The 13,445-nt window shown below is 34.2% G+C and overlaps 1 protein-coding gene across 1 annotated transcript; it reads left to right on the plus strand.

The window, feature by feature from the left end:
- Positions 1-11,284: 11,284 nt before the first annotated feature.
- Positions 11,285-12,663, plus strand: LOC131875527 (xyloglucan endotransglucosylase protein 1-like). The gene is made up of 4 exons (XM_059220109.1): positions 11,285-11,493; positions 11,583-11,683; positions 11,820-12,013; positions 12,115-12,663. Exons 1-4 carry the CDS (start codon positions 11,334-11,336, stop codon positions 12,482-12,484), a joined length of 825 nt encoding a protein of 274 aa, XP_059076092.1. The 5' UTR covers positions 11,285-11,333; the 3' UTR covers positions 12,485-12,663.
- The last annotated feature ends 782 nt before the right edge of the window (positions 12,664-13,445 follow it).

Genomic DNA, 13,445 nt, shown 5'->3' on the forward strand with positions numbered 1-13,445 from the left:
TTTGGGGGTCTACAAGTTGACCAGTGCGGGGATTCACAAACAATGCGGCGATAGCGGCTTTGGATATCTCGAGATCTTTGATCTCCTTATAGGACAAGCTATCCGCATATTGTTCCCTCATAGAATCTCACCACAAAAGAGTGGAATTGTGCTCCTCAGTGATGGTCTCCATACTCTTTATGATCGACATGAGGGGATCAAACATTGGGTTTAGGCAAGGGATCCTATGATAGACATCTACAATCCCCCTCAATTGGTTCAAATTTTGTGCAATTAAATCCTGAATTGAGGGGGGGTTTGGCAAAGGAGGGTTTGCTTGTTGTGGTTGTGGTTGATCAATGTTTTCACTGTTATCCCCCGTTTTTAACCTAATTGAATGTAAACAATTGAATTTAGTTAACAAATTAGAACAATTTTGTATTTGATTTTTAAAAAACCTAGTTTTCATGAAAAAAACTATATTTTCAATGAAAAAACAAATAAACATTAAAAAAAATACAAAAATTGAATGAAAATGATTGAAAACAATAAAAATCCTACCTTTTAATGTATTTTTTAGCAAATTTGGGTTGAACAACCGGATATCGAGTCCAACTGGATATCGGATTCCAAACAATCGCGCAACTCGTGGGTTAAAAATAACTCACAGGCTGTCACAATCCAATTATATTGTCTCAAAAAATTGGATATCTGATTTTTATAATTAAATTATTTTAAAATAACATTATATTATATAATATAATTATATATTATATAATATGTATTATATAATAATTTAATAATATATTTAATATTATATATTATATATTATATATACTATATATAATATAGTATATAATATAATAGTATATTATATAATACGTATTATGTAATATATAATGTAATATAATAATATATTATATATTATATTATATATAATTATATAATATATAATGTAATATAATAATATATTATATATTATATTATATATAATTATATAATATATTATTATATAATATATTATTATATTATATAATATATTATTATATTATATTATATAATATAATATAATATAATATATAATACATAATATATATAATATAATATATAATACATAATATATATAATATAATATTAGATTATATAATATAATAATATAATAATATATTATTATATAATATAATATATAATACATAATATATATAATATAATATTAAATTATATAATATAATAATATAATAATATATTATTATATAATATAATATTATATTATTATATAATATAATATAATATATTATAATCTAATCTTATATTATATATTATGTATTTTATAATATATAATATAATATAATAATATATTATATATTATAGAATATGTAATATATAATATATTATTATATTATATTATATATTATATAATTTATTTTTTAATTTAAAATTGCCTATAAAAATCTGATATCCGATATCTGATTTGCTTAGGTGTTTACCATGCCAAGGTGTACTGACACCCAGGGCAAGCAAAAAGTCAACATGATTTTTTGCATTTTTAGGCGAGTGGAGAAGGCTATTTTTTTCACATCGCCACTTTTTGGCCCCCCATGATCCTACACTAACTCTCTATTGATTCTTATGATTTATTCCATGGCTTCCACTAGGCTGAATAATCTTTCTATGTTCTTCTCACAACCATTGCAATTTTGTGGGGTTTCCGAACCCTAGCTAAAAGGTATTCAAGTTCCACAATAAGCACCTCCCGATTATTCTCCTTGTTAGTGGTCTTCTTCCTCATACCAATAATTTTTAAGGATATTGAGCCCTTCAAAGGCTTCCTTGGACTAATTCTCATAGGATGGGTATCAAGAAAGGGAGTTTTCATGAATTAGATTTAATGGTTCCTCCAGAGTATCTTCATAATCATCATTATCTTCCTCATTAGAAGTTGAGTCTTTCAATTGGGCTTCTTTTCCTTATTTGAGGGGAGTTTTCCCATGTGTGGCATAAATCTTTATCATCATTGTAAGATTAGAAAGTCTAATAGACCTCATGTCACCTAACGAGGTCAAGGGGAGTTTTCCCATGTGTGGCATAAATCTTTATCATCATTGTAAGATTAGAAAGTCTAATAGATCTCATGTCACCTAACGGGGTCGTAATATCTTCTTAGCACATTCCCCATTTGAAATATGAATGGAGGATTATGAGGGGTGCGGCAGCTGGGTTATTTTCCCTAGAATTTATTATAAGTTTCACCTTACCAACTTTATTCTTTTTGCTAATTCTTGGTGGAGTAAGCACATTTTTCCCTTTATTAGGCATGGTGTTTAGACCCAGTTTCATAATTAGGGGTGTGTATCACTTCCTAGACTTAAATTTTAATTTTTAGGGGAATAAAACATAGTTGTTTTCAGCAAAATGACTTTGGATAAAGAAGGGGCATCCTCTAAAAAGGTAACTTTTATTTTATCTATTTCACTCTAGGGAGGATTAGGAATTGCACTCGAGAGCAACACATTCTTCTTGGGGGTGCGATTCAAAGTAGGGGTGGTTTCTAAATAGAAAATATAAATAGCATAAATTGAAACCCAATGCATAGGGGGATAAAATCCTTTAGTAGTACATTTATTCATTGAGGATAGTAAAAAGTAAGGAAAACTTATAGATTTGTTATGCCTACAGTGATTTAGGAGCAAAAAGCAATACTCGTGCACTATCACAAATTTGTCCTCAAGTGTGAACTACTTATTTAAATGGTAAGTCACAACCCCCTTAGGAAGAGGCAAATTGTCTCTACTCAACCCATTTTGTTGGCACTTAATCCTTTTACCCTCCTCCAATAACATCTTGATATAATCTACATACACATGTTTCTAATTTAGGCAGGGGTCTTTCTCTCTTTCATAACTTAAGCTAGTCACTTGAGCAATTAGTTCCTTTGCAACTGCAATTTTTATGCTATCCACCTAGACTGTACCATCCCTCTATCTATTCATAAATTATGATGATAATTCTTGATATTTCCATTTCATAGCTCTAAAGAATGAGGTAATCCCTCCTCTCACAAAGATGTCCCATAGGTTTAAAGAATGAGGTATTGTTTCCTTTGACAAAGAATAGCTATTGAGTACCTATTTTTCAATAAATATTTCATTTAATTATTTTGAACCTCTTAGTTAAACTTAAATTTATAAATAATTTGAATTCATGTGTCAATTTTTTTGCAATTGTCTATAAAAAAAGGCATAAATCTTGTAACATTAATAATAAGCTAACCAACGAATGTTAGAAAATATTAGTTATTACATTGTTATTGATACAAGGGGTTATACTTAGGTAATTATTCCTTGCAACCATTTTGCATTTATAATCATGTACCATTCATCAATAATGAATCAATCAAGCTTTCATCATTATTTGGTATTAGAGAATATCACCTTTGTGCCTGAGTTTGATAGTAGTGGGGTAGATCACTACTTCAACAAGGATGACAATTCTTTATGTTAGGTGTGATTAGAGGTGAAAGGCACTAGAAGATAAGGGTTTGTCTAGAAGGTGAGAACATGGTATAAATATGGGATAGAGACATGTCTTAAGAGGCTGCAAAAACTTGTTAACTTTGTACAAAGAGAAGACATTATGTGGAAGAACTCAAGAATGCATCTAAAGTTTTTTTAAGAGAAGCATTAGAATATGTAGAGGCATTTCCATATGATAACATCTTATTATTACAAAGCATCCAAAATCCCGTTATGTAATAATTTGGTGATAAAATATTTGAGAAAGGCATTTCCATCTGTAAGGAGATGATGTTGGTCATGTAAAATTGCCAACGAAGCATTCATCTACTATGAATTTAATGGTCATTTACCATTATCTTCTAGGAAGAGAATTGAGATTCATATCCACATTTTCTATTTACTTGTTTTATGATAGTTTTGTTTTCAAATTTTCAATATATTATTTACTTATTTAATAAATGCAAAGAAGTATATTTGTTTCCAAAAGTAGTAGACTAATATCGCCTGATAAATTTGGAAATAGATTTATGAAGTTTTAATCATTGAATTAATATATTAATTCCCTCATTATAAATTTAGTCAATTATGGCATCTATCTAAATTGTTGAGGTTATTTCATTTATTTAGCAAATGAGTGTGGACTATAATAGTGTAACTATTTCTTTATATAGCTCATTTATTATACGTTTCTATATATTTTATATTATGCATATAGGGGAAGAGCACCAGTAGTGGATCGAGAACCAATAACTAATCACTCCTTGTGCATCCAACCCCCCAATTACTAATTTTAAAGGATCCAAAGAAATGATAATTAAAAGCTCACTAATATGATTCACATGTACCAATAGCCGATCACTTTTTAGCTTTTTTGATCCATAATTGGCTCGTTTGTGCGCAACTACTAGGACATTTGTGCACAACTACTAGGACAACTTGTTGAAAATGGATAGCTAAGTTTGGATTATATTTTAATGATGCCTAGTGGCAATTAAAATATTAATCATATTGTAATATTAAGCGATTGCATGTCTAATAGTGTTGGGCCCAAAATGTAATATGTAAGAGAAATTAAACAACTATTGGGCTGGACCCAATATCCAACGTGGGAATACAATAATAATTTATTATTCTTGCAAGCTGACTTGAGGGTGATTAGCGCCTAAGGTTAGTATATAAATGCTTCAAGATGAAGTCATTTGAGACACACGACATACAAGTCATATTCCTTCGATCTGGTCTACTAGCAGCGAATCTCTCCAAGGTGAACTTGTGCAAGGCTATCATGCAAGGTTGAAATATAGCGAAGTTGTCAAAGTATCTTGTGCAAATCAGATCCAAACTGTCGTTGTTTCGCTTTATCATCTGTTGTTAAAGGGTTGCATTCAACACTGATTTTTGGAATTGAAATCTAAGATAAGTCTTGTAAAATATCTACATTTGAGATAATACATAGCACATTTAAAGGCTGGGTTTTTTCACCTCCAAGAGGGAGGTTTTCCCAAGGTATTCGTGTCTTGTGTCTTGTGTCTTGTGTCTTGTGTCTTATTGTTGTTACTGTTCTTGCATCTTGTGTTTTATTATTGTTACTATTTATACACAATCTGATTATAATCAAATTGATTACATTAACATCTGATTGCTTAAAATTAACATGGTATCAGAGCTTTAGGTTCATTCAAATAATCAGATTATTAGTTGCCCTTCACTTTCAGTTTGTCGTTTTAGTTTTGCAAGATGGTTAGAGGTCTGAAAGTAGAGGATATACTTGAAGGTGCTCTCAATTTTACATCATGGAAGGTTTGTGTCCTCCTTGCACTTGAAGAATTAGAGCTGTTACAGTTTGTGGAAGATATGGATCTGACTAAACCTTCGGATCCGGAAGAGCTAAACCAAATTAAGAAGAATGCTCTCAAAGCTAAGAAGTTCCTTATTGATTCCGTGAAGGATCATCTTGTTCCAGTCATCTCCAAATTGAAGATAGCCTGAGAGATGTTCAAACATCTAGAGGGGATATATGAGATGAACAACATCAATCGGACACTCACATTGAGGCAGCAACTTCTTCAGGTCAGAATGTGCAAAGGAGATTCGGTCATGTCCTTCTTCATGAAGATTTCATATTTGAAGGACCAACTCAGCACCATTGGAAGCAAGGTTGTGGACAAGGATATTGTCATGAGTGCATTGAATGGTCTTCCTGACTCTTGGGATCCCTTCATTCAAAGCATAAGTGGAAGAGCTGAATTCCCTTCCTTTGATTGCCTCCGGTTAGATTGCATTCAAGAGGAGTCTCGTCTAGCTGCCAGAGAAATGCATAAAGGCTCTCATGGAGGAGATCGAAATGTGCTTGCATCTCAACATGTTAGAAGGAAGGGAAGCCATTGGAATAAGAACAACTTCAAAAGAGATAGAGACTTCAAACCTCCAGCTTTTGATTCAAGCAAGAAGCCAAGGGATCTTTCACATGTTCGCTACTTCAGATGCGACAAGTTTGGACATTATGCCAAAGAATGTCAGAATTCGCCCATGCAAGGGGAAGCCAACCTGAATGAAGTTGCAAACTCAGAGGATAATGAAAACTATCTCTTCATTTCTATTTTGTCCACCAATGTGCCAACCGATTGCAACACTTGGTTGATCGACAGTGGTGCATCTAGACACTTCACGGGATATCGAGAGCATCTCTCTGACTTGATGGAGAAAGATTCCAATCTTCATGTGGTAATTGGTGATGATGCACAATATTTGGTAAGAGACTTTGGTAGTACTTCTTTAAATTTAGAATGTGGCATGTCCTTGCATCTTAGTGATATTTTATTTGTCCCTAGAATTAAGAGGAATTTAATTTCTATTTCTTCCCTAGAAGATAAAGGATATCAAATAGCATTTTTTGAGGTAAAGTACTTGCATGGCCTAAGAAATCTAGTATTAAAATTTCTCATATTATTGGAAATAGATATGATAGTTTGTATAAGCTTTCAGCTAACCCCATTCGAGCACTCATTCATGAAGCTAATCTAGCAAGCTATGGCATAGAAGGCTCGATCATCTTCACTATCAGGCACTTCCGTCACTTGAAAGAATGGTTAAAGGTATGCCTAAACTTAATCAATCTCATGATGATGCTTGCAAAGGATGTGCATTAGGTAAGAACACTAAAAGTCCATTTCATAAAAGTGAAAGTAGAGCTAAAAAAAAGCTAGCACATGTTCATTCTAATCTATGTGGACCTACGTTTGTTCCTCCACCTAGCGGATTTCTATACTATGTTACATTTATAGATGATTTTTCTAGAAAGACTTGGATTTACTTTCTAAAATCTAAAGAATCCGATGAAGTGTTAAGTAGGTTTAAAGAATTTAAAGCTCTAGCTGAAAATATGTTCGGTCAAAGGATTAAAGTGTTAAGATCTAACAATGGAGGTGAATACACCTCAAGTAGCTTCAATGACTTTTGTGTAAAAATAGGAATTAAGAGGGAGTTATGTGTTCCCTACAATCCTCAGCAAAATGGTGTAGCTAAACAAAATAATAGAACCATTGTTGAGGTTGCCAAAGCTATGATTCACGATCAGGACCTGAAGATCTTCTTATGGGCTGAAGCATCCAAGACTATTGTGTACATTCAGAATAGATGTCCACACCATGTCTTGAAAAACATAACTCCCGAGGAAGCTTTCTCAGGAGTCAAAGCAGATATCATTCACCTAAGGATCTTTTGAAGTCCTGTCTATCTTCATGTGCCAAAGGAAAAGAGGACTAAGTTAGAGCCTTTCGGGAAGAAAGGTATCCTTGTTGGATATAGCGAATCTTCCAAGGCATTTCAAATCTACATTCTTAGCCAAAAGTAAATTGAGGTAAGTAGGGATGTCACCTTTGAAGAAAATATTGCTTTCAATAAATCTAAAGGTTCTCTTGTTGATAATGATAAAGAAGTTAATGATAATCAAAATATGGATATTGATAATAACCCTGAGATTTAGAGGGAGTCTATTGAGCCTCCTGAACCTATTGAGCATTATGATCTTCCTGAGCCTCTGGTTCCAACTGATGGACCTAGAGATATTACAGTTAGCAAGCAAAGACCACATTGGGTTAGAAGCACAATTCAAGATGCAAAAAATTTTGCAGCTCCTAGTGGCACTTTCAGAGAAAGTAAGAGACCTTAGAAGCTCTCTAACTATGCTACCATGATGTGCAAAATCATTGAGTCTAAACCAAATAGTATAGAAGAAGCTATGAGCCAGCAAGCTTGGAAGCTAGCTATGGACAAAGAGTATCAATCCATCATCAAGAATGATGTCTGGGATGTTGTGCCTAGACCTAAAGGTAAGTCTGTTGTTTCTTCTAAATGGTTGTTTAAAATTAAACATGTTGTTGATGGTAGTATAGAGAAATATAAAGCTACGTTTGTAGCTCATGGTTTTTCTCAAAAGGAAGGCATAGATTATGAAGAAACATTTGCTCATAGTGCTAGATATACTTCTATTAGAACTATTATAGCTATTGTTGCAGCCAAAGGTTGGAAATCACATCAAATCGATGTAAAGACTGCCTTCCTTAATGGTGTTATTGAGGAAGAAGTCTATATTGAACAACCTGTAGGTTATGAGATTCATAATAGAGAAACTCGTGTACACAGATTAAAGAAAGCTCTATACGGCCTCAAGCAAGCTCCTAGAGCTTGGTATGAAAGAATTGATAAGCATCTTGTTAGTCTAGGATTTTCTAAAAATGATGTTGATCCTAACATTTACTTTAAAGTATTTAATGATGAAATGCTAATTTTGGTTTTATATGTTGATGATTTATTTCTAATTGGTGAAGATGTAGTCTCATCATTAGGTGTAAGAAAGAATTAGCTACGGAATTTGAAATGAAGGATTTAGGTCTTATGCATTACTTTCTAGGGTTAGAAGTGTGGAAAAGACCTAATGAAATTATTCTAAGTCAAAGAAAATATATTATTGATATACTGAAAAGATTTTGTATGATGGATTGTAAACCTATCTCTACTCCTATGGAAACTAACTTGAAGAAGTTGAGTATTTCTGTAGCTAACTCTGATTTTGTAGATCTCTCAGAGTACAGACAGCTGATTGGATCCTTGATGTATGTAGTCAACACTAGACCAAATATCTGTTATGCAGTGAGTGCACTTAGCCAATTCATGAACCAGTCAAAGCATGTTCACTTGGTGGTAGCCAAGCACATCCTGAGGTATTTGCGAGGAACTATTGGCCATGGACAGAAGTACTCAATCAACTTGGAAGGCTACTTTGATTCAGATTGGGTTGGAAGTGTTATTGACAGGAAAAACACTTCAAGAATCTGTTTCAGCTTGGGTTCCACTATGATCTCTTGGGCCAACAGGAAACAATCCTCAGTTGCACTAAGTACTGCAGAAGCTGAATATATTGCTTCAAGTGTGACAACTAAAGAAGCAGTTTGGCTTCGCAAGCTTCTTGCTAGGTTGTTTGGACAACCTTGGAAATCCACTGTTATTTATTGTGATAATCAAAGTTGTATTAAAATGTATAACAATCTTGTGTTTCATGACAGGTCAAAACATGTGCAAACTCATTATCACTATGTTCGTGATATGGCACAAAGAGGTGCCATACAGCTGAAATATAACAACACTGATGAACAAGTTTCAAATGTTCTCACCAAGCCTCTAGCTCGAGTGAAGTTTGTGTACTTCAGAGAGAAGCCTGGAATTGTGGAGAATAAAGCATTGATTGAGAGGGAGTCTCAATCTCAGTAACGCAATTTAGTTTGCATCCTCCACCCTCTGTGGGCAATGCAAGGTGAAGTAACCGTCTGCGGGAAATGCAAGGTGATAGTATCTCCTTCTCTAGGAGAAGGTTGAGGTGTAAGACCTCTTCCACCCTCTGTAGGAAATGCAAGGTGGATCCATCCTCTGCGGGCAATGTAAGATGGGAAGTTTTGTTGGTTTCTAGCAGGTCACCCTTCATCCTCTGCGGGCAATGTAAGATGAAGAGGTTCATGATGTTTTATTACAATATGTGATAGCTTGGTATAATCCTCTCTAGCTAAGAGGGAGTGTTGAAAATGGATAGCTAAGTTCGGATTATATTTTAATGATGCCTAGTGGCAATTAAAATATTAATCATATTGTAATATTAAGCGATTACATGTCTAATAGGGCTGGGCCCAAAATGTAACGTGTAAGAGCAATTAAACAACTATTGGGCTGGACCCAATATCCAACGTGGGAATACAATAATAATTTATTATTCTTGCAAGCTGACCTAAGGGTGACTAGCGCCTAAGGTTAGTATATAAATGCTTCAAGATGAAGTCATTTGAGACACACAACATACAAGTCATATTCCTTCGATCTGCTCAGCTAGCAGCAATTCTCTCCTAGGTGAACTTGTGCAAGGCTATCATGCAAGGTTGAAATATAGCGAAGTTATCAAAGTATCTTGTGCAAATTAGATCCAAACTATCGTTTGTTCACTTTATCATCTGTTGTTAAAGGGCTACATTCAACACTGATTTCTAGAACTGAAATCTGAGATAAGTCTTGTAAACTATCTACATTTGAGATAATACATAACACATTTAAAGGCTGGGTTTTTTCACCTCCAGGAGGGAGGTTTTCCCAGGGTATTCGTGTCTTGTGTCTTGTGTCTTATTGTTGTTATTGTTCTTGCATCGTGTGTTTTATTGTTGTTACTATTTATACACAGTCTGATTATAATCAAATTGGTTACATTAACATCTGATTGCTTAAAATTAACACAATTGTCCACAAGTACTAGAAATTTTGAGTGAATAGTTATTGGAACATCTTTAAGTAGGGATCATGCAACACTTTGAAATGTGTACTTTTTGACCCTTGTGTGCATATTTGATTCCACAACATGCATCATTACTACCTAGAAGCCAAAACCTTAGCTATAAGTAGTTAATTCATATACGAAGGAAACAACAACAAAAAAGGGTCAAAATCCGATGTGTCGTTTAGGATCTGTGGGTGTGCAAATTAGCTATAACCATTACTATTATGCTTCCCCTAGATAGATTGCATTCTACAAAGCAAAGAGATGAAATCACTATAAATTGGGTTCAAAGATAATATAATGAAGAAATTGAAAAATCATTTAATAATGTGTAATTAAAAGAGTGGGATTGTGTTCTTTTATTTTCATAATGAATTAACTTCAATATTAATTGCTTACATTTGACAAATCATGTTGAGTGCAAGACCCAATTTCACAAGAGATGAGATCAAGATTGTGTCCAAAATAAGACTGAACCCTTGACTTGACTCTCTAATAAAAAATTTCAATCTCAAACTCAAACTCAAACTCAAACTCAAACTCATAAAATGAACAACTCTGCATTTGCTTTAATCTCAAATCTGAAAATTCAATTTTAAGTCTATGGGGACCCAACGAACAGGTCAGAAATTGTGCATTGGTGGATAAGCAGAAGAGATGACTCAATATCATCCTCACAGTGCAATTTGCTCATGGGCGGCGGCAGTCGGAACCGTCAGAACTTGTATGCACCCACAACTTATCAAATTTCAAATTAAAATGTCCCCACACAATGCCAAGAAAGTTATTGCTATCCACAGCTGTGAAGCCTCTGTCACGCGCAAACTTCTATTTGTGCCCCTCGCAACAACTGATAGCTTTACACCGCGGCTTCCACCTACCACAATCGACTTCCCAGAAATTTTCGCTCAATGGCTTTTTGCTTGTATATATATATATATCTTCTCTGTGCCTCATAATTTCCATCGCCCTTTGCTTTCTGCTCTATCACATTAATATTCGACTTCGACAGCTTCACAATATCCATGGCGCTGCTCTTCTTATTTTTAGTCTTAACACACCTTGCTTATTTGCAGAATATCTCTGCAAATTTTTACAGCGACTTTGACATCACGTGGGGTAATGACCACGCTAAGATACTTGACAACGGCCAGCAGTTGCAGCTTACTCTCGATCAGTCCTCAGGTATATATTATATGCATTTTATAATTTAGTCCATCCATGTTTCACTGTTCGATTCAAAGAATACGACTAACCTTTGTTAATTGAAACAGGTTCAGGGTTCCAATCGAAGAATGAATATCTGTTTGCAAAAATTGATATGCAAATCAAGTTGGTGCCCGGTAACTCGGCAGGAACTGTAACAGCTTACTATGTAACTCGCTCTCCCTCTCCCTCTCTCTTCAATATACTCTACTTGTCAAACTAACACCCAGTGGACATTGAATTTTACTGCTTCCGAACTGAGTAAATTCATCTACTGAATATTTATCTTTCTTTGATGGGTGCAGATGTCTTCTCAAGGAGATAAGCACGACGAAATAGACTTTGAGTTTCTCGGAAACTTGTCTGGAGATCCCTATATCATGCAGACAAATGTTTTCTCACAAGACCAAGGCAATCGAGAACAGCGAATCTACCTCTGGTTTGATCCCACTGCAGACTTCCACACTTATTCCGTTCTCTGGAATCCCCAACAAATTTTGTAAGTAATACTAAATTTACCCCTACATAAACTAAGGCTCTGAAGTATTAACGTGTCCGTTCTAATAACATAAGCTATGCTGATGTCATGGTATTGAACAGATTTTCTGTGGATGGAACTCCCGTGAGAGTGTTTAAGAACAATGAGAATGTGGGTGTGGCGTATCCGAAGAATCAAGGCATGAGAATATATTCGAGTCTGTGGAACGGAGACGATTGGGCAACTAGAGGTGGGCTTGTGAAGATAGACTGGAGCAAAGCCCCCTTTGTCGCCTCATACCAGAATTTTAATGCACAGGTGTGCAGTACTTCTTCCTCTGACTGTTCTGCAAATGCATGGTACAGTCAAGTAGCATTGGATTCGGGTGAGCAGCAGCAGCTTGAATGGGTGCGCAAGAACTATATGGTATATGATTACTGTTCCGACACCAAAAGGTTTCCACAGGGCCTTCCTACTGAATGCACCCGTTAGACATCAAACGCTGAGTCAATCCACTCTACCTCCGAACAGGAAATTTTTCACTATTCTTTAATTGTACAATATTCGCACTCTTTCATTCTTTTAACTTTCCCACAATTTCAATGTATTATTTCTTTCTAACATGGAATAAAAGAGGGCTTCACACCTTGGCAGATTATGTCGATGTAAAATCTTATATGAACAAATGCACACGAGTGCCCACCTGATTCCGTCCAATAATTTCGGTTCTATTTCATAATCAAGAATGCTTAGATTTGATTCTCATTTATTATTTCTTTCATAATCCCTCAGAGTATTCCAAGACAATATCAATCAATGATACTTCTACACATGGTGATAATAGAATCATAATTCCAAAATCAACTGTCAAGTTTACAAGCCAAGTCCCAAATCCCTGCAAGAACACTTTATCTATCAATACATATAAACAAGGTTACATATAAATATTCCTTTAATCACATATATTTCCTAGTGATCTAGACATCACCAATTTATTCCACATACAATATCAATTATTGATCATACATATTGTGCTTTACAAAGGTCGTGTATCATGTTTGGGTTGCATAAAATTTTAACTTAGAAGCAATTATGAAACGAACTTTGACTCATAGATTAATAACCCAATTTTATCAAGCATTGATCATATGTGACAGTGTGATCAAAAGAAATCAAGGAAGGGGGAGATATAAGGAGACAGAGAAAAATAAATATAAAGAATTTGATTATTTGCTTGAGTTCTTGCTTAACTACATAATACTAGAATGGTTCTTTCCTTGATTGACTGTGAGTAAAGGATCAAAAATCTTCAGCCCTAATGTATAATGAGATATTTAGTTATATAATTTCTTTAATCACTTCCTTGAATTACTTGTGGAACTGGGTGATGGTTAATTTTATTTTTTATTATTTTGAAATTGTAAACTATGCTTCTTTCTTTAACATGGTAATT

This window comes from Cryptomeria japonica, chromosome 4 (assembly GCF_030272615.1).
Source record: "Cryptomeria japonica chromosome 4, Sugi_1.0, whole genome shotgun sequence".
Classification (NCBI taxonomy): domain Eukaryota; kingdom Viridiplantae; phylum Streptophyta; class Pinopsida; order Cupressales; family Cupressaceae; genus Cryptomeria; species Cryptomeria japonica.

Coding starts and splice junctions, on each gene's coding strand:
- LOC131875527 (XM_059220109.1), top strand. CDS start 11,334: ATGGCGCTGCTCTTCTTATTTTTAGTCTTAACACACCTTGCTTATTTG. Junction 11,684..11,819: donor GAACTGTAACAGCTTACTAT/GTAACTCGCTCT, acceptor TGATGGGTGCAG/ATGTCTTCTCAAGGAGATAA. Junction 12,014..12,114: donor TGGAATCCCCAACAAATTTT/GTAAGTAATACT, acceptor GGTATTGAACAG/ATTTTCTGTGGATGGAACTC.